This window comes from Drosophila grimshawi, unplaced genomic scaffold (genome assembly GCF_018153295.1).
Source record: "Drosophila grimshawi isolate 15287-2541.00 unplaced genomic scaffold, ASM1815329v1 contig_44, whole genome shotgun sequence".
Lineage (NCBI taxonomy): Eukaryota > Metazoa > Arthropoda > Insecta > Diptera > Drosophilidae > Drosophila > Drosophila grimshawi.
The window spans coordinates 2,881,686-2,901,657 of NW_025063240.1; the positions used below are offsets into that span (position 1 = coordinate 2,881,686).

Consider the following 19,972-nt stretch of genomic DNA (forward strand, 5'->3'; position numbering starts at 1 on the left):
AGGGTGCTCACGTTTTTGAGATAGCTGCCTAAATTAATTAAATCCAATGTGTATTCAATCATATTATCACGAAGTACATGAAGTTTTAAATTGTATGTTGTACACAATCCTATTGGTCACATTGTAAGTGATCAGCATACTATCCGTCATTATTGCCTATCGATTACAAACAGATCGACCAGAAATAGGCCAAAACGAAGAATAAAATATACATGAAAGTACAAAAGAAAAATATTTTAAAATAAAGTTGCGGGTGAATTGACATGACAACAAATACTAAATTGGATTATCAAAAATTATTATCATCGGTGGTTTAATTAATTTACAAGTACCATGCGAATTTTTATTAATCGGCGCGATAAAAGGCCAAAACGGCAACACTGAAAACGATATATCGATACTTTGTGCCTTAGCTTGTAGTAGTTCCGTCCGCCATTTTATTTTTGTTACAACTACAATTGAAGTCAACTAGGCCGTGTTGCTGAGAGAAAATTCACTTTTTCACATTGATAAACAAAATAAATTTTCAAAATAAATATAGCGTTTGATCTGAAAAACGAGCCCGTCTGTCTTTGTGCATTGGGCCTCATAACTTTGCTTTGCATTTGTATGGTTTTCCATTGGTGAGTAAATGTTCATTGATAAAAGTACGTGCATATATATATATGTATATATGTATGTGTGTGCACTAGTGCGACGAGTACATTAGAAATCAGCGCCAGGCGGATACATCACAAACCTCACGAAGCTAGCTGCGTTGCCTTATTAATTAACCAGTTGGCATAACTAAATTACAAGCTACGAGTGCTTCCACAAGACACGCGAACCGTATCGATTGCAGTTGTGGCAACGCTATCGATTTATCCAGCCTGTACTTTTTGGACATTGCTTGTTTGTTTTTTTGTGGTACATAGATATATATATATTTAGGAATACGCTTGCATACATTAAATACATAACAAGTCTTAAAAACCACACTACTTCTCGTAAGAATAACAGTTGATGTACGTACATACAATACATATATCAATACTTTAAGCCGCGAGATCGAAATATGTTTGGAAGATTGGCGCCACCAACAACATTATTACGATAGCTGGGCAATCCACTGTTGACACTGTTGCCAGCAGATCCATACGTGGGTGGCGTCCCTGGGCCACGATTGATACCCAGACCATTGTTGCGCAGACTGGGCGCTACATATGGCCGCTGGCTAGTGGATATACCAGCGCCGGCAGCCAATTTCGGCGATTGCGGTTGCTGTTGCTGCTGTTGCTGTTGCAGTGACGGATTAGGCTGAAGATTACCTTGCACGGGTTGTGCAATGGGCGGCACAAGCGAGTTAACCGGAGAGATGTTAGGCGGCTGCTGTGGCTGCTGTTGAGGCAGGCTTGGCTGCTGTATCTGCGTTCGCTTGGCTAGCGTTGGTGCCAAATAGGGATGATTGATGCCGCCGTTGGTGCCGCTGCTGTTGCTCTGCGGTATGTCATAGGTACGTCCCGATGGAGTCGTCACCTGTATGCTATTTGGTTGTTTGCATGCCGGCTGCTGCTGCGGCTGCTGCTGCTGCGGGGGCTTGGTGTAGTCATAGCCATTGGGCAACACCTGCACATAATTCTCAAAGAACTGACTAACAGAATGCATGGGCGTCGAATAGTTCACATTGACGAGAGATTCGCGCGTTTGCAGTCGTCTCGCTGGCTCCTGCTCCTGCTCCTTTTGTTGGGGTTGCTGTTGCTTTATGGCCAGCGCTTGCAGACGCAATATATTGGCCTGCTTGATGTGGGGCAGGAGCTCGGCATCGCCATTGATCTTCTCCACGGTTGCCTCATCAGTATCGCTGGTGTCTTGGGCATGTTCGCTGGCTGATTTTGTCGGTGCTTGCGTCGTTGACGTGCTCTCCACAACAACCGTGGACTTCGGCTCCTTAGCCTCCGTCTCGAGGGCTTTGGTCGGCTTCTTGCGATTGACAAAGTCGAAGAGTTCGTCTATGTCGGGCACTTCGGGCAGTCCACCGTAAAATTCAAAGTTATCGCGAAACGCACTGGCCCATTCCTCGTTCTTGTGGAGTTCGGGATTGATGGCCAGCTTCACTCGGTTGTTGCTCGCCGAATTCGATGAGCCCGACTCGCCGCCATGGCCAATGCCGCCCACATTCTTGATCACGGTGATGGTCTTCACGCGTGTGCCCTCCTTGGAGTCAATATTGGTTGCTGCATAGCTCACACTGAGATCCCGCTTGACCGGCTGCGGGTTCTCATGTGCTTCAGCGCCATGCGGCGGATATTTAATGCTAATAATGGTGGTGCCCTGGGCGCCGACAAGCAGAAGCACCCCAAGCGCTGACATCGTCTGCAGAAATAATAAGATTCAGTTTAATAGCGAATGCCTTAATTTATTCACTTTTCTTTGGAATTTTATTTAATTTCATTTGAATCGATTTCATGGTTAGTAAGGCCATTGAACGATTCCCTCTGATATTTTCATTTCAAGCGAGGCTTTAATCGTTAATCCTTAAATGGGAATTTTTGAGATGCTCTTACAAATTGTGTTTTTTATTTAGTGTAAACAAATGTGAGTAAATACCAGTAATGGTGGCCACAATATATTCATATTTATATTCTTTTTAACAGTTTCAATTCTACAATGAAATTCAGTGCATCTATTTACTATCAATATTATTTTTTAATGATCAGGAATATCTTCAAAAGGGATGAGTTCAAATCTTCCAAAAAGCTGACAAATAGTGGCAATCGTTATTAATGTATTGATAATTCTTTTTACTTAGATATAGTAATCTTTATTCGTTAAAGTGTTCTCTTAGTTCCTTAAAGAAGATTTTTCATTAATATACTTAACAGGAAATTATGTTTCCATTTTATAATAAAGTAATGACAACCTAATCCAAATCGATTTACAATAAGCAATAACCAAATACGACCTTGATCTTGACCTAATAAAAACTAAAATTGCCAACTAAAATTACTTGTGTAGCTTTAGTATTTTTTTTATCATAAAATGTATTTCTAATTCTTGGATTACTTGTGCAAAGATCTGATTATTTTCTATAAATCGATCACAAAGTTTCAGGTGCGAATGATCACATATTCGAGTATGTATTTAAAGGTTCAGTGCTAGTCTTAAAACTTCTTGGCCTAAGAGTAAGATCCACATCTCAAACTGGCTTAGATATAATCTCGTAAATTCGCTAGCTAAACAGATCAGGAATTGAAAAATGTATTCACAAAATGCGCAGCAACACAATTGTTGCGTCTCACGCGATCGGTAATGGTACAATTTGGACTTGTATTTAGTATTTTGTATCTAGCACTCACAATTGCGAATCTCATGTCTTTATTCAACGCCGCTGCCTGGCGATCGAGGAAGCTAACGATGATTACAACTTAAACGACGACGGTGACGATGACGATGACGACGGTAACGCGGTCAAATCTTTTTTAAAACTGCAAACCAAATGGCCAACAATGCCTTTTTATATAGCCAGCGGAAGGAGTTGAAGTTGGGTTTCCTATAGTGTTTTGTAAAAAATACAAACAAACTAACTAACGGACACAAATAATGCTGCGTCTGTTTCCCACCTTCTCCCCCACCGTCTGCTGCTGCTTTATTGATTTGTGGGGCGCCTGGTATTCAATAAGAGTTTTGGCTGCTCATTAATTTTAGTGTTAACTGTCGTCGTCGTCTGTCGACGTTGTTGCCGCCGATCGTACCACTTTATAAAAGCAGAGGAACTAAGAGAGATACACTTACAGAGAGATAAGCATAAACTATGCGAATTTAATGTGCGCTACAACTGCATAATCGCATCCAATTACGTTAAATTTGAACTGGTTTTTCAATTAAGGCTGGCTACCATTAACAGGTAATTGAGTGAGACTAATCAGGAAATTGAAATTGTTGCTTTTAGCTAGCTTAATATGAGCTGATGATCCTTAAGGCTTAAGGCACGTACAGCACAGTATCATAGTTTATGGCAAGAGCGCGTGTGCACGTGCGGCAAGATCTGGTCCGACCTTCAATTGCGGCGGGAAGGTTACGTGCCATGTTGCACTCTGTGGGTAAGTGAAAGAAAATTTGGACATCTTTCTCATGCCACCAGCCAGTCGCCTTTTCTGCTCGACTACGGCAAATATGTCACCCGCAATTAGTAATCAGTTAAACTGGTATTATGCAACATAGCCAAACATTTTCCATGACTTCCCATTTGAAGCCACCGATTATTATGAGAATATGGCTCGTAATAAAACTTACATATTGCTTTAATTGATTTGTGCAAACATTGTAGACATTTGATATTCACGAATGTTGCTATCCGATACCTTTTCGGTCTATATATTGTTCAATAGAGCGTAAATGTATTTATTGTATCAATTTGATGTATCTTTTTGGTGCATAATATTAAAATATTGCGTGGGTAGATATTACCAATTATATATTGGATTTGTTTGAAATATTTGCATAGAAGGAAAACCAAATTTTCCTTATATTTGTTTAAAACTCAAATAGTAAATAACTTTTACCTGAAACGTTCCATGCAGAGCAGAAAAAACCAATAATTATTATGAGTACTAAAAACTAATCGGAATTATATTAAAGCAAAATAAATGATTAAACTTGTATATATAAAGTACTGAAAGGAAAAAACAGGAGTTTGCTTATTTGTGTGCGGAGAAAAACTGGTCTACTCATTAATCGCTTATTAGGATAGTGCTTTAAGATACAAATATATATTTAAACATAATTGCGAGGAATGTGTTTTCATCACAGCACTTTTTTGTTGATCACCATTAATGGTTATTCAGCATTAAACGCTTGCTAAATAAAAATTGAATTTATTGAAATTTTTGTAAGCAAATACATAATAAAGTAAATAATAATAAGCTTTGCAAGGAAATAAATCAGTAAATTCGAAAAATTATAAAAATGATTACGTGCTAAGGAAATGCATGGAAGCATTTTTATAATTTGACAAACTGTTGCTTGAGTTCAGTTTCGATTTAGTACTATCAACGACTTTAGCTTGGTTATCAAAATTTTGGTAAGTTAACCTTTAAATTAATGGCTTGAGCGTGGAATTCTTATTTTCACGTGATATTTTAAAACATTTTAATATTGTATTGAGTTATAAAACGTTCGAAACAACAACCAAATTGTGGAATAATTTAAAATTGGGAATTGACATAAATAAATAATAATTTATCTGCGTGATCATGAATAAATTAATAATTGCATTATTTATTTTAACTCGAGTGAATAAACAGAAATATGATAAAATAGAAAAGTATGCAGTGATAATAATATATATAATTCTATTGGGTTTTACAACTTCCAATTGATCCAGATACGTCAACTGATATTTGGAAAGAACTCATTTAATATATTTAAGATACAATTATTGGTGGCATATTCTCCATAAGTCTGTCATTTTCATTACAGATACCCGAGACTGGTTGGGACACGACTAACTGGATATGGATATATGGGACTTCTAACCAAATGAGGGATAACGGTGTTTCGTAGAGATTATTAACTGATTTAACTGATAAAGCGATCAGTAAAGAGAAAACTATAACAAATAAATTGAAAAACAATATCTTGAATCAAGATGAGTGTCATTATTCGGTTGCAAAACCTGCCGTGGACGGCAAATGCTCGGGACATACGAAATTTCTTCACTGGCCTCGCGATACCGGAGGGCGGTGTTCACATTATCGGTGGCGAAATGGGCGACGCTTTCATCGCTTTCAGGTAGTTAGATCTCTCTCTCTCTCTCTCTCTCTTTCTTTATAAATGTTATTGTAGCTACTAGCTATGTAAAGATCTCTGGCCTAGGCAGATGTAGATAAAGAAAAAGATCATCAACACTATTACTATATATAGTATGTACATGTATCTAGGTGTACGTAATTTTAGTGCTGCACTGCTCTCTCAACTTAAGCATATGCCCTTATTTGTTGCCTTTCTTCTCTCTCCCTCTCTCTCTCTCTTTGGAAAATACAAACAAATAGCACCGATGAGGATGCCCGTTGCGCCATGTTAAAGGATCGCGAGAAACTGATGGAGGTACAGGTGCGTTTGCTGCTCTCTTCGCGTGCCGAAATGCAAAAGGTAATCGAGACCGCTCGCAAGGTGAGCTCTGTGGCTGCCCCGACTGTGCCTGTGCCAAAGCCGGTGTCCATGCCACCGGTGCCACAGTCGCCCATCATTGGTGGCCTGAATAGCTTTCTGCAAGGCCAGCAGCTGGCACCAGTGGCTGCTCCCGTTGTGGCCCCACCAGTGGCCACCACACCATCATTTATATCGGCATATCAGCAGCAGGCAGGCATCTCGCTGGCCGACGTGGACGGCCCGATAGTTGATAGGCGTTCGCAGGAGCAGTCGGCATCGCTTAGCTCGCGTCGCCGTCACAGCAGTCGTAGTCGCAGTCGCAGCCGTAGTCGTTCCACCAGCTCCGATGACAGCGAGCACGCTCGTCCCTTCATCGAACGTGGACGCAAGCGACGCTCGGAGCTGCGCGGCGACAGCAGCGAGCGTGAGCTGAAAGTGTTGCCAAAGGTGGCACCAGTGGCCAACAGTGGCATTGGTGTTGCCACTGCCAATCTGCTGCCCTGGGCACTGGGCGCCAGCTTGACGTCTGCTCCTGCATCAGCAGCAGTTAATCTGCCCGGTCTGACCTCATTGCCGCCAGTCTTATCTAATGTGCCTGGCCAGCAGCAGCAGCAGCCGCTTGGCATAATGAGCGTGCTGCCGCCGGTGCTGCAAAGCTATAGCACCGCCAACAACTACAATCTCAATGTCACAGCTGCAACACAGCCGCCACAAAAGTTGCCCGATAACCAGGTAAATGCGAGCATTGGATTAGCCCAGCAACAGGAGTCCATTGCGTTTGCCAATGTCAATCCGTATGCCCAAATGTATCCGCAGCTGTTTCAGCAGCAACAGCAGCTGTTGCTTCAGCAGCAGGCAGCTAAAAATGCTGCCGGCAGCTCACCGGGGGGCGGTCCAGCTGCACCTGGTGGTGCTTCTGCTGGCGTCGGTGGTGGTGGTGGAGGCTCCTCCGCATCATCAGGTGCTGTGCTTGTGGCGGAAACGTGCTACATCAAAATTAGCGGCATGTGTCCCAGCACATCGTACAGTGATCTGCGCAAATACTTTGCCGGCCTCTATATACCCCACAATGGCATCAAGATCATTAGCGGCGCCAATGGAACACGCACGGGCATTGCGTACATTGAATTCTCTCGCGTGTCCAGCGCCCAGAAAGCTCTCTTGCGCAACAATACCATGTTCCGGGATCGTTTGGTGCAAATAACGCCCATAGGCGATGAGGAGTTCGAGCAGGCAGATGAACGCTCGCAACGCTCCTCGGCATCCCAATCTCACCATCAGCATGGCCACAAGAACGATGATCGCTCGGCGCCTGCTGGCCAACCACCCATCACTACCAATGTGCTCTATGTTGAGGATTTGCCGCAGCTGACCACCGAGCAGGACATTATGAAAATGTTCTCCGCCACGTGCACCATTGTGGACATCCTGTTGGCGCCCAGTCCCATCAATCGTCGCGAATTCGTTGCCTTTGTTCTGTTCGCGCGAGAGAATGAGGCACGCTCCGCTCTCGAGGATCAATCTCGGCATTTCATTGGGTTTCGCAAGTTGCGCGTGCGCGCCAGCAACATGGCGGAGATGCAGAGCTCCAAGGATAAGCAGCGACGCGCTGCCGAGCAACTGCAAAAGGAGGAGCAGCAGCAGCGCGAAGATGCTGAACGCGAACAGGCGAGCAAACAACTACAACAACAGATGCAACAGCAGCAGCAGCAGCAGCAACAACAACAACAACAACAACAGGAACTGATGGCCATGGCCAAATTCAACAATGATCCGCGTCGACGCAATCACGATTCGCAGCAGCCGCAGCAAGAACAACAGCAACAGAGCAACACACATAAAAATAATAACAACAACAACAGCCACAACAATATCCCAGCGTTTACCAACACTGCCATGCATAACGGTAACATGCCGTTTGCATTTCAACATCAAAATAACGGCATAAATATGATGAACAATCACAACAACCACAATAACACAATGGGCCCATTTGGCATGCCACACAATAACAACAACAACAACATCAATCAACAAATGATGCAACCTGGTGGCAATCCTCGTCGCCCAGAGGACATGTTTGTGCGCGTCCATAACTGTGAATACGCGACGAGAGTCAACGACTTGGGTGAATTATTCGTGTCGGAAAATCTGCGCATCGAGCACATTGAGATGCTGTTCAACGAGCGCAATCAGAGCGCCGGCGAGTTTATTGTGGAGTTTGCGGATGCGCACAATGCCAAAATTGCCATTCGTGAGTTTCACAATCGTCGCTTTCGTGGCCGGGGCCTGCGGTTGGCGCCCGTCACGCCGCAGGAGATTGCGGATCGTATGAATAAACCGTTCATGGACTATCTGCCCGGTGGCAATGGGCCGCGACTATCGGATGCAGATGCGCCGTTGCCACCACCAATGCAGCAGCAGCAGCAGCAAATGCAAAAACAGCAGGATCAACAACAGCAACAACAAACATCGCGTCGTCGAGGTCCAAGTCGCTTTGATGATGTCAGCGATCGTGTAGCACCACACCAGCAGCAGCAACAACAACAGCAGCAACATCAACAGCAGCAACAACAATCGCTGGTGTCGCCAATTGATAGCGATAATGGCAACAATACCAAGCAGCACTTTAATCCATTCGCCGTGCGCACTGGGTCAGAGCTAACTATCGATGCACCTGCTGTAAGTCCACCGACCATACTGTTGCCCAATGGTATTGGTGTTGGCGACTCTGCTCCGCCGGACGATGGCATACCCGATAAGTTCAATCGGCCTGGCTGTGTCGTGGCCATGCGCAATGTCCCCTTCAAGGCGGACCTCAAGGACATACTGCGCTTCTTCAGCGATTACAAACTCAGTCCCGATGATATTATACGTCGCTTCAATGACGATGGCAAACCCACGGGAGATGCACGCGTTGCCTTCGAGTCAGTGGTGGAGGCGCGCTCAGCCTTTGAGTCGCGGCGGCGTAAGCAGATCTTCAACCGCACCGTTTACTTGGACATTATTTAAGCCGATAATCGAATTGCAAATGTAAATAGTAGATATTATTAAGTTAGGCTAGGGTAGGTTAAACATGGTACTAAGCCAAAAATGCAGATGGTGGCACTGCTGCCAAATGCCAACAACAGTTGTTAAATATTAATTATCATAACTATTACATAAACTTTTTAATAAATTATCGATACACCGATCAATCCAATCTATTGACAACCAACAAATATGGAATGCTTAAGCGTAATTTTGCAGCTGAATCACCTGCGACTTTTTTACTGATTCACGGCACAGTGGACACTCGTCGCGCTCCTCCAGCCAGTCGAGAATGCAGCTCCAGCAGAACATGTGACCACACGGCGTTAGGCTGCTGCTCTGGCGTGGTTCCAGGCACAGAATGCACTGCGGCGCATCATCTGCTGAGGGCTTTGTGCTTGTTTCACGTTGTAGAAAAGTTTTCGCTGCCTGTTTTAGTTCGTTCAGTTGCTGGCGCTTGTGCTCCCTCCACGTCTCCCAGCCGCCAATGGCTAAGGATACCGTCACTTGAAGGAATGTTATAATGCCAAGAATTTTGTAGCCATACAGCGAAAACTCCGGCTGCAACCAGTGCCGGATGAGCACATAGTTAATGCCAGTGGTGCGCTTTGAAAGTTGATATTTGCTGGCGTTCAAATAAAAGAGCGACTTGTGCAGTGCTTTAATATAGCTGGGCGATTGTCGCATGTGCTGGATGAGCTTCTGCAGTTGTTTCTTGGCGTCGGGCACTATCTGATCATGTTCGGCTATGTGCAGCTCAAGTTTTTGCAACACGCGTAGAAACAGCGCATCTCCGCCAAACTCAAGTATAATTGCAATCAGTTGCAGCTGCAAAGTGCAAAAGGAGTTTAACATGTGTCAGTTAGGGATTAATAAATGTTTGTATTTGCTTACCAACCGGCTGGGAATCTGTTTGTAGTTACCATCGACCTGGATAATGCCCGTGTACTCCTCGCCCAGGGTTTGCAGATTGTTTAGCGAGGCGAAACCGTGATAACTGAGCTGTGCAATCAACTGACACAATTGATTATATTTAATCCAGTTTCGAGGGCCAGTTAAGCGCAATATGTCAGATAAATCCTCGGCCAGCTCATTGGTGTAACGTGCATCCTTTTGCACTGAGCGTAATATTTCCGGTTGTCGCGCTCGGGCATTACGCAAATCCATATTGCAAGAGGGCTGCGTTACATTTACATTATTATTATCGCTTAGCAATAGATATGCATGCAACAGTTTAAAGTTCGTCAGAGATAAGCGAACAAATATGAGGACTTTGATTAACCATGGCTATATCTAATGGATACATCGATAATATTATCGGTGGCTCAGCTGTATTTTCCAGCACTGATGATCATGTGTAATGAGCTGGTCACATTCCTTTATATCATCAGCTCTCTTCAATTGCACATATCGATGTCGCGCAACTATCGGTATGTGTATAATCGCTGTAACTATTTCAGCGACATTGTTACATATATCGAAACATGGAATGTATCGTCAATATCGATAGAGTATCAATAAACCCGTTCGCACGCTTGGGAACAAGCAAAAGTTGTTGAAATTTCGTGCGCATTAATAAAATAATCAGCACGTAATATAATTATAAAGTAAATCGCAGCTTATGTGTTATATTTGTGTTGTGACGGTGTTTTCTTTGCCCCTCTGCTAAACAACGGACAAACACGAACGTCTGTTCGTCGCCTTGCAGCGACGACGAAGAGAAAGAAAATTGAAGTAGCAATTGTTGGAGTAAAATTAAAACGAATTTCCACTGGTGAAAAATAAACGTAAAAGCAATTCGAGAAAAGTTGCACTTAAAGGAGGTAATTAAGTTGCATTAATGTGTTGTGTAGCTATGCACATGTGTGAGTGTGTGGGTAAAAGTTGTTTTCCCTGAAATGAACGACTCGACAAGTAAAATATCAATTTTCGATGACGAAATTGGATGCATGTATGTGTGTGTGTTTTTATATTCAACGTTGTCGACTTTATTTTTCGCATTTGATAAGCAGGTGTGTGTGAGCAATATACATGTGTGTGTGTGTGTGTGTGATTCTGTGAGGGGCTTGATAAGCAGCGCAGCGCAGCGTTAAGTTTACCCTCCCGCGGAAAGGTCACGTATGTTGGCATTTAAGCTTCGCATTTATTTACAGTTTGTGTCTTATATTTTGGACACATGGTTGAGCAGCTCGCAAAATCAATTTAACTGCTGAAGCAGAAGCCCCACAAAGCAACTTGGCCCCCTTGTCAAAAAATGTAATTAGCGTTGCCCAAAATTTGTGCTGGTTTTGATTTCTGCCCAAATCCCCCACAATCTGCATACACATATGTATTATGTATATCAATATATATATACACAACTTGTATATATACAATATGGTGTTTTCTTGTCTGTCAGAAACGCTTCCGCGCTTGCTACTTCGATTTGGCAAGTGGAGACTTGTGTGTGTGGAGACCTTGCTTTGTGCCAATATTGTATCTGGCTCTGGCTCTGTGTATCTTCAACAGACAGCAACTTGTTGTTGCTTTTTTTTGTTCGTTTCTGCTTCAACTTTTGCTTCTTCAGTGTATTTCTCTGTGTGCCTTTCCCATTTTACCTATTTTTACTGCGACTGCAGAATTGTTTCAGAGTTCACACTTTTTGGGTTTCATTGTCATAGAATTTGTACGCATTACTTTCAAAGCAGTTCATTAAGTATCCAAACCATATGCGATGTTTGCTGAAGAGAAAATCGTTTCGTTGAATTTCAGGTTCAGTTCCAGTTTTGCGTGTCTGACTCATTTTGTGTGTTATTTTTGTATTTAGCGAATATTTCCTTTGTTAATAAATAAACACGATATTGCTTTATGTAATACGTTAGTTGCTCTTTCCATACTTTCGCACTAGTTGAGCTATAGGTAAATCTACGCTGGTTTATCATAAAAACGGCTTTATTTCAAAAAATGTATTCAATGCTCTATCTTTAAATTGCTTTCCCACACTTATTTTGTAGTTTAAAACGTTTTGTAACACTGATTGCGTGGGATTCTAAAATTTGTCTCTTACAAATGCTTTCTCTTATTTCGTTCTCTGTATATTTTCCCTGCATAAGCAAATCATTCAACTCTCCAATTTTAAATGCATATCGATTTGAAACTCTCCCAGACAGTACTTATTTATAAATCTGTAATTTCCAACTGATTTCAGTTGAATGAACCGGCACATTGATGCTTAATTTCATCGCACCCAAGTAAATATGAATAAAGATGTGTGTTTTAATTTGCAATGCATATATAATTGTCGATTTGTTTCGCAATCGAGTTGCTTTCTTTGCGTGTGTGCAGCTTGTTTAACACTTGTTTATTGATTGTGCCACAGCTGTGTTTACCTACATTGCATATTCTGCTCTGTTGCCTAGTATAGAATCGATATGGAGCAGTTGGAGCTGACCCTGACAGGGAAAAACATTTCACGCTAAAAGCTACTGAAACTTATTGCGAGTCCATTTTTTAATGTTGCGTTGCGTGTCTATCGCTCTGTTCACCATGACTATCATGATGATGATGATGATGATCTAATGCGTGCCTCGTTTTCATATACACTTTTGGCGTTGACCCAATTTTAGTGAGCGTTGCAAGTAGCCTCTCACATTTGTAGCGTGTCTGAACTGAGAAAAAAAGCACAAATACACACTTTCGTTTAGATTGTCAAAATAAAGTAAATAGTAAACTTATAGTTTGTGTGGTCTAAACATAACATAATTGTGTTATAATTTGTATCTCAGTCGTAAACTGTGTTTTTATTATTGTAGAATGAGCACAACGCCGGCCAGTCTTATTGAGGCGGCAATAACTGTGAGCAGCGTCGCTGCCGCTGCTGCAACTGCTATTACTGGCAACGCAACGACCCAAAAGCCAAGTCCGAATTACGTTGTGCAAATGAAGAATCCATCGAGCGTCGTACAGGAGCCATTGGATCCACTGCTTCATGTGGGCGATGGCATATTCCTGCAAACGAAAACCGCACAGGTGCTAGCTGGCGTGTTTGTATGGGCAGCGCTGTTTGTCACATGTCAACAGGTAGCTATTCAATTATACGTAAAAATAACCACTAATCGTTTAACTAATCACATATATATAACGATTACAGATCTATCAGCATTTGCGCTGGTACACCAATCCACAGGAGCAGCGATGGATAGTCCGCATTCTGTTCATTGTGCCCATCTATGCCACCTACTCATGGATTAGCTTGTTATTCTTCAACTCGGACAACGTTTACATTTACTTCTTTACGGTGCGCGATTGCTACGAAGGTGCGTTATATTTGTAATCTCGATTTTATCCGGCTCTAATCCCACTTTACTTGCATTCGCAGCCTTTGTCATTTACAACTTTCTGTCGCTATGCTATGAGTATCTCGGTGGCGAGGGTAACATCATGTCTGAGATACGTGGCAAGCCCATTAAGACCTCATGCTTGTATGGCACCTGCTGTCTGAAGGGCAAGACATACACCATTGGATTCCTGCGTTTCTGCAAGCAGGCTACGTTGCAGTTCTGTTTGGTTAAGCCGCTGGTTGCTTTCATCATCATCTTTCTGCAGGCATTTGGACATTATCATGATGGTGATTGGAGGTATGCGACAAATGCGATTACTAATTCTGTTCACCTAATTTGGACTGCATCTGATTTGTTTTAATTTACAGCGCCGACGGCGGATATATTTATATAACCATCATCTACAACATTTCCGTATCGCTGGCTTTGTATGGCCTTTATCTGTTCTACTTTGCCACACGGGATCTGCTGACACCATTTGAGCCCGTACTGAAATTCTGCACCATCAAGTCGGTCATATTCTTGTCCTTCTGGCAGGGCGTCGGACTGGCCATACTCGAGAAGGCACAGGTTATTTCGCCCATTGTGGACAGTGCTGGCACTGTTACCTCAGCGGGTACGGTTTCCGCCGGCTATCAGAACTTTTTCATATGCATTGAAATGCTGTTTGCTGCCATTGCGTTGCGCTATGCTTTCCCCTATCAGGTGAGTAAATTGCTTGCAAGATTTGACTGCTTTTTATGTGGGTGCGATTCACGTTAAGATAAGATAACATCCAATTCGCTTTGCTTATCAATAGAACGAGGCACGTTTGGATGAGACTGTATTTCCACAATCACCGCACTCACTTTGACGATTGTATGTTTAAGGCAGTACCAGTCATGCAACTCATTTGTGATTCATGTGGTAGATCCCCTTTTGTTGTTGTTTTGATAATGGTTCAGTTCTATTGATAGGCATATTTGCTAAAAAAAAAGAAAAACTAAGCATGATTTAATGGGTTGGCGTTTGCAGATATCACTCAGTTGAGACCGAATGCAATTATTTAAGTAAAGAGCTGCTAGTAAAGAATTTATTAACGTGGTCATAAACTTGCTAGATTATAGACCGAATCATTAAAGGCCCTGCTGTTATAATCATTTTAAAATACGACTGAGTGGTTTTATGATTTGTTCCAGGTCTATGCGCGCAGCTGCATTGGTGATGGCCATGGACGGTCTGTAACTATGCAATCCATTTCCAGCAGTCTCAAGGTAAGCCAAGCCACATGCAGGTCAAATCTGTAAAAAAAAGGCGACAATAACGCAAATATTGTATTTCTCAGGAAACCATGAATCCCAAGGATATTATGACAGATGCTATACACAATTTCCATCCACAATACCAACAATACACGCAATACAGTTCAGGTATGTTGATTGTTTCTACTGTATTTTTCTCTCGATATCTTTCTCTATCTATGAATGTTTGTTGCCTGCGCTCTGTAGTTATTTTTAATCTTATCATTTAATTTGCTTTCGTTCACATTACATTATCATTATGTTTTACACATTTTGTTTTTCTTTCTGTTTCTTATCTTTTGCAGACGTAACCTCAGCTCAGCGTTACGAAAAACTCTAAAACTCTAAATAAAATACAAAGCAAAACTTTAGCGACGTCCGCTACTAAGCACTAATTGTAATTCCAAAACAAGACGAGGGACAACAAAGAAAAAAAAAACACAAAAACACAAAAAAAAGAAAAACAAAACAAAAATGCTGATATAAAAGACAAATCAAGTGTACTTATAGCTTACCATAGGCTTACAAATCGACACCACAGTTGCCTTGTGTTGCCGGTTGAACACTAAAACAAAGCATGAAAAGCAAAACAAAAACAAAAACAAGTTTAAACAAACTAAATACGTATTAGGCCTAATTACTTACAGAGAGTGCGCACTCGAAACCCAAAACTAAAATTGCCTAGTTACCTTAGATCTTTATGTATCTGAATTATGTACTCTGAATCTTGAGAAGACATTCCATGAATAATACGTATAACTCGTTTTGTATGTTCACCGTTTGCCCTTGCTGATTTCTGTGTGTGTATTTTTTATTATGTTTACGTTACGATCTAAGCATTTTACCAACTTATTTAAATGTTAGCTATAAAAAAAAACGCATTCTATTACTATAATATTGTATAATATTATATACATGTATGTGTAAACAAAGATTTTATAATTATATGTATGTAACTAATTGTATAAATGGCATTACAAACAAATCAATTTAAACAAAGCTTTGCTTGTATTCAAAATAGATTAACAAACTTCAGATCCAATAGATTCACATTGACTTGGCAATTTTGGTGAATTTTCATATCAGAATCTTGAAGGAGCGCACAGTTCCGTGAGATTTTCACACTTAATGTACTTAGCTTATTTTGCATTTAAACATTAAAATATGAGCATAATTATTTCGATTACAATACTACAATATCCTTTAGCTCAAAGATACCAAAAAAAAAACATTCTTTGCTTTTTGATTTCCTTTTGTGATAGCCTCAAATCGAAAGCTCGTGCTTTTAAGTTCGCGTGCATATGTTTTTTTCTTTGATTAACTTTTGTAAATGTTTAAACAAATTGTATAAAATATCTATAAATTTATCTGTATTAAATAAATGTACAATAAGCTTAAAGCGTCGCCTTTCCTTTGCTTGACTTGACACACCTACCATTTGTGTTTTGTGCCCAGCATTTTGCATGTTCTCTCAAGGCATGAATTTCGATCTTTCCCAATATGTGAGCTCAAGTACTACAATCATTAAGTTAATGACTAATTCGTGCAGGTGGCAAGAATTCGCGCGGTATTCGCGTCTCCAGCTACGATCCAGATGATCCCACTAGCGGTGGCCAAGCGGCCTCAATGGGCGCCACAAATGCGAGTAGCGGTGGATACAATGCGGTGGCCACCGGTGGCGGCAACAACAGCTGCGTGGCATCCAAGACACTCGGCAACCAGCGGAAGTTTATACCTGGCGGACAGCGTGTGGCAACCATTAGCCAGAACTACAACGAGAAGACCATGCTGCTGAGCAGCGACGACGAGTATCAGTAGAGGATCAGGACCATTAGCAGTAGCAGGAGACAAGGGAAGAGCTTGTCAAAATCCGGATGGTTCCATGTTTTTGTTTTTACGAATTGTTCGTTGTAATTGTTCCGGTTTCTTTTTTTTTGGATATTGAGAATGTTTAGTTCAGTTTAACCTCAAGTGATTTTGATTTGCTTGTACAATAATCTTAAGTAGCGCAACTGAAAGGAAACTATAGAAAATTAATTATATATATATATATTTATATATACATATAGAAACGGAGAATACTTTATATACCAAAATGTGTATGTAATTTATGACTAATCAATATGATTAATTTGTATTTTTACACCGTGTATGTAAGTTGTTTAACGGATGACAATTTAGTTTAATATGATATTTCGATTCCAATTCATTTGTAAATCGTTTGAAAAACTTTGTATAAATCAAAAGAAGACAACAAAAAAACTTCACCTCTAGCGTCTAAAAACCGTCGTTGAGCAATTCTACAGGCTGCTTATACAATAAAACTTCAAGAAACAAATGCAAATAGCAACATATATCGAAAAACAAAACAATATATTTATCAACTAAGGAGAGCATTTTTAAATACTGCAAACAACTCAATTGTAGTGCGAGTTTGCTGGCTCCAGGTAACAAATAAATAGGTGAATATAGTAGTATACTATGTATGTGAAGCCACATAGCAGAATGCATAAAATTACGGATTTGTAGACAGCTCCCAAGCAACAGAAATGTATAAATCTTTTACCTGTACAGAGTATGATATATGTAAGCAAATTTTCGGAACTCAAACTCACATTTAGTGCAATAACAATTCGAAATCGCATGTTTTTAAAGGCTTCTCACAAAAACCACGATTGATTACATAATTAAGCAACGAGAAACTTGAAATATGAAATATGAAATATGCGCGAATCGATGGGCAACTGGCAATGTCAAATTATGTATGAATTATGTAATTTTATGGTTAAAAACAAACGTTTTTATGTACATTCATTTTGTTAACACATAAACAAACAAAAAAATCAAAATCAAAAATAAAGTACATAAATGTCATAAAATACACAACATTCAATGTATTTAAAAATTAAACTTGCTTTCTATACCCTTGTATACCCTATACCCTCAAGGTGGCATAGTTGGTCAGTTTTTTGTCCGTCCTTTTTGCTGCAGGCAGTACAAATGTCGGAGCTGGCCGAATCGAATATCATATAGATCTCATAGCAACAATCGGTTTAGAGACATGTTCATGCATAAAAACATCTTTGTTTATCAAGTTATCCAAATTGAAAATATCAGCTATGAGTTTTATGAAGCTTCTTATATTTCGACAAAGAATTATCAACAACGGCCTACTATGTTATAAAGCCTTTATAGCAATAAACGTTGGTGTTTTTTTTTAGTTTAACGTCAAATTGAAATGATTTTAATGTGACTCCGGTCTGTAAGAGTATCTAATCTTCTGCGGGGTTAAGATGGTCGTTCTCTCTTGTTTTTTGTTGTTGTTAAAATCACAAACATATACGTTAATAATCTCTCTTCAGTGGCAAATAATCTTTTGTGAGATGAAGTCGGAGCCAGTGTGGAGTGCCTTCTCTCCTTCATGATTTCTAGTGCAGGTGCTCATCGCTCATCATTCGGATTCAATTCGTGTGGTGCTTCTTAAATGTGTCAGTTGAAAGCTAATTTAAATCCCCCTGAAAAAACTAATTTATACTTTTACATACATTTTATAGTATAATTAATTGTATTTATGCTTACACTTTTAAATATAAACCTGTTATTATTTATTTGATAGTGGTAAGTACTCACTGAGTTTATCCGCAATTGGTAATTGAATTATAGCTTTTTTTTCTTCTTTGGTGGACTTTCGTTAAGCTGCATGGTGGCGGTTGTTGTGCGAAGTTCAAAGGGTCTGATTCTTGGCGTTGTTGGTGTTTGTGACGGTGAAGGTGACGGTGACGGTGGCCTCGACGGTGGCGTTAATATAATCACATTTTCCTTTGTAATTGTGACGTCACGTAGCCAGTCGGAGTTAAGGGGCGTCTGTACACTGTTCACTTCCTGCATTTCACGACTTGCGATGGGGCGTATTGTCTCGCTGCGGTGCTCCACGCTGAAATCCTTACGGATGATGCACAGATCGATGTTGTATCCGGATGATCCACCAATTGAGAAGGCGGCGTTGATGGCATCGATGATTAGATCACGTGCATCGTTCTCGTCGATGTCGAGATGCCAACGATTCTCCAGTATTGCCATCGCAGCAAACCGGCCCAATCCTATTGCGTTGAACAATATGTACTCCGAGGTGCCATCGCAGTGCAGACTATACAGATGCATGCCCAACCTGTCCACGCCGATAATAATGAAGCTGGCCAAGACTTTAGCAAAACCGTGCATCAGCGTTTTCTTGAGCAGTTTCTTGGCACTGACGACGGGCACGCGACGTTGACTGATCCTTTGATGAAGCACCTGCAGCTGCGATTCAATCGAGCGTGTTACATTGCTTATATCGCTGGCTGAACCACTGCCGCCACAGCTAAAAGTGAAAGTGTCTCGGATTAGGTATTATTTGCCACTGGGATTCCAATCCACTTACTAAATGTTGTTATGCAACCGAAAAATCTTTGGACATGTCCTGGAGATCACCACACCGTTAATCGTGGCTGTCTTCTCGGCGCCCAACATGACTCCATTTTTATAATGGATGGCCACTATGATTCCATTGCTCATGGTCATCGACGACTCCGATCGCATTGTCTCAGTGTCGCTGGAAGGGATGGTCTCTGGTATAACATTTGGACTCTTGGTGACTATATAAAAAGTTCTTACCGCAAATGATCAAAGTCACCAGACATCTTATTGGGCTCGCTGATAATTAAGCGCTAAATAGTTGCTATATTCAAATAGATAAAATTTAATATTTTGAGTACAAAATAAAAGAAAATTGTTTATGCCTATTTCAAAAATTTAAGTCAATAAACAATTTATATATTTAAGTATCTAAGGACTCGCATGTATATTTTTAAGAAGCCTACTTTAGAAGTCTCTATAAATGTTTTAAAGGGATATTAGGAAAATGTAATATTTATTGTACACAAATAAAGTGGAAATATTTTACTTTTACTTATTATAGATTTACATTGAATTTTGGCACATATTCAGTTTCTAAGGTGAAATATCTAACGCTTAATCAGTTGCTTATAATGTAACTTATTTTTTTGTTATCATTATTATTATTTTTTTTTAGAGTATAGGATATACGCAGTATTAACTATCAACACAACTCTTGAATAACATTACCTCCTCATAAAGGAAAATCGGAGTAGGTCTGTAAGTTGCTCTTATTTCTAGTAAGTCGATTTCTTTGTTAAGTCTCAGATTTTGTTTGAC

The 19,972-nt window shown here is 40.7% G+C and overlaps 5 protein-coding genes across 10 annotated transcripts; 2 read left to right on the forward strand and 3 right to left on the reverse strand.

Annotated features, from left to right (window-relative positions):
• Window positions 1-466: 466 nt before the first annotated feature.
• LOC6556535 lies at window positions 467-9,297 on the forward strand. Of its 3 annotated transcripts, none has more exons than XM_032736604.2 (3): window positions 467-623; window positions 5,458-5,769; window positions 6,030-9,297. In XM_032736604.2, exons 2-3 carry the CDS (start codon window positions 5,627-5,629, stop codon window positions 9,139-9,141), a joined length of 3,255 nt encoding a protein of 1,084 aa, XP_032592495.1. In that variant the 5' UTR covers window positions 467-623; window positions 5,458-5,626; the 3' UTR covers window positions 9,142-9,297. The 3 variants fall into 3 exon arrangements, with proteins under 3 accessions (XP_032592495.1, XP_032592499.1, XP_032592498.1); XM_032736608.2 differs by lacking the exon at window positions 467-623 and adding an exon at window positions 1,431-1,492; XM_032736607.2 differs by lacking the exon at window positions 467-623 and adding an exon at window positions 3,899-4,079.
• LOC6556590 (alpha-protein kinase 1) lies at window positions 979-2,402 on the reverse strand. The gene has a single exon (XM_032736613.1). It carries the CDS (start codon window positions 2,347-2,349, stop codon window positions 1,027-1,029), a length of 1,323 nt encoding a protein of 440 aa, XP_032592504.1. The 5' UTR covers window positions 2,350-2,402; the 3' UTR covers window positions 979-1,026.
• LOC6556523 (peroxisome biogenesis factor 10) lies at window positions 9,294-10,599 on the reverse strand. Its single transcript, XM_001985390.2, has 2 exons — window positions 10,054-10,599; window positions 9,294-9,987 (listed from the first exon to the last, which is right to left on the reverse strand). Exons 1-2 carry the CDS (start codon window positions 10,324-10,326, stop codon window positions 9,361-9,363), a joined length of 900 nt encoding a protein of 299 aa, XP_001985426.1. The 5' UTR covers window positions 10,327-10,599; the 3' UTR covers window positions 9,294-9,360.
• On the forward strand, window positions 10,595-17,112 carry LOC6556524 (transmembrane protein 184B). Of its 2 annotated transcripts, none has more exons than XM_001985389.3 (8): window positions 10,595-10,982; window positions 12,951-13,218; window positions 13,289-13,454; window positions 13,517-13,775; window positions 13,847-14,183; window positions 14,657-14,731; window positions 14,803-14,887; window positions 15,064-16,152. In XM_001985389.3, the coding sequence occupies exons 2-8, from the start codon at window positions 12,952-12,954 to the stop codon at window positions 15,096-15,098; spliced, it is 1,224 nt and encodes a 407-aa protein (XP_001985425.1). In that variant the 5' UTR covers window positions 10,595-10,982; window position 12,951; the 3' UTR covers window positions 15,099-16,152. The 2 variants fall into 2 exon arrangements, with proteins under 2 accessions (XP_001985425.1, XP_032593152.1); XM_032737261.2 differs by lacking the exon at window positions 15,064-16,152 and adding an exon at window positions 16,308-17,112 and having other exon boundaries at window positions 10,724-10,982.
• Window positions 17,113-17,906: 794 nt separating this feature from the next.
• Window positions 17,907-19,477, reverse strand: LOC6557237 (proteasome subunit beta type-2). Of its 3 annotated transcripts, none has more exons than XR_004365421.2 (4): window positions 19,412-19,477; window positions 19,179-19,349; window positions 18,338-19,118; window positions 17,907-18,282 (listed from the first exon to the last, which is right to left on the reverse strand). XR_004365421.2 is itself a non-coding variant. In XM_001985387.3 (4 exons), exons 1-3 carry the CDS (start codon window positions 19,435-19,437, stop codon window positions 18,416-18,418), a joined length of 900 nt encoding a protein of 299 aa, XP_001985423.1. In that variant the 5' UTR covers window positions 19,438-19,477; the 3' UTR covers window positions 17,907-18,273; window positions 18,389-18,415. The 3 variants fall into 3 exon arrangements, 2 of the variants coding, with proteins under 2 accessions (XP_001985423.1, XP_032596536.1); XM_001985387.3 differs by having other exon boundaries at window positions 17,907-18,273; window positions 18,389-19,118; XM_032740645.2 differs by having other exon boundaries at window positions 18,389-19,118.
• Between the last annotated feature and the right edge of the window lie 495 nt (window positions 19,478-19,972).

Excerpts from the sequence above, each read along its gene's own strand:
- LOC6556590 (XM_032736613.1), bottom strand. The coding sequence starts at position 2,349 with ATGTCAGCGCTTGGGGTGCTTCTGCTTGTCGGCGCCCAGGGCACCACC.
- LOC6556535 (XM_032736604.2), top strand. The coding sequence starts at position 5,627 with ATGAGTGTCATTATTCGGTTGCAAAACCTGCCGTGGACGGCAAATGCT. Across the intron at positions 5,770-6,029 it reads GACGCTTTCATCGCTTTCAG|CACCGATGAGGATGCCCGTT; the intron begins GTAGTTAGATCT and ends ACAAACAAATAG.
- LOC6556523 (XM_001985390.2), bottom strand. The coding sequence starts at position 10,326 with ATGGATTTGCGTAATGCCCGAGCGCGACAACCGGAAATATTACGCTCA. Across the intron at positions 9,988-10,053 it reads AACAGATTCCCAGCCGGTTG|CTGCAACTGATTGCAATTAT; the intron begins GTAAGCAAATAC and ends TGCACTTTGCAG.
- LOC6556524 (XM_032737261.2), top strand. The coding sequence starts at position 12,952 with ATGAGCACAACGCCGGCCAGTCTTATTGAGGCGGCAATAACTGTGAGC. Across the intron at positions 14,184-14,656 it reads GCTATGCTTTCCCCTATCAG|GTCTATGCGCGCAGCTGCAT; the intron begins GTGAGTAAATTG and ends GATTTGTTCCAG. Across the intron at positions 14,888-16,307 it reads ATACACGCAATACAGTTCAG|GTGGCAAGAATTCGCGCGGT; the intron begins GTATGTTGATTG and ends TAATTCGTGCAG.
- LOC6557237 (XM_001985387.3), bottom strand. The coding sequence starts at position 19,437 with ATGTCTGGTGACTTTGATCATTTGCG. Across the intron at positions 19,350-19,411 it reads GGTGACTTTGATCATTTGCG|CGACACTGAGACAATGCGAT; the intron begins GTAAGAACTTTT and ends CATCCCTTCCAG. Across the intron at positions 19,119-19,178 it reads CGGTTGCATAACAACATTTA|CTGTGGCGGCAGTGGTTCAG; the intron begins GTAAGTGGATTG and ends TTTCACTTTTAG.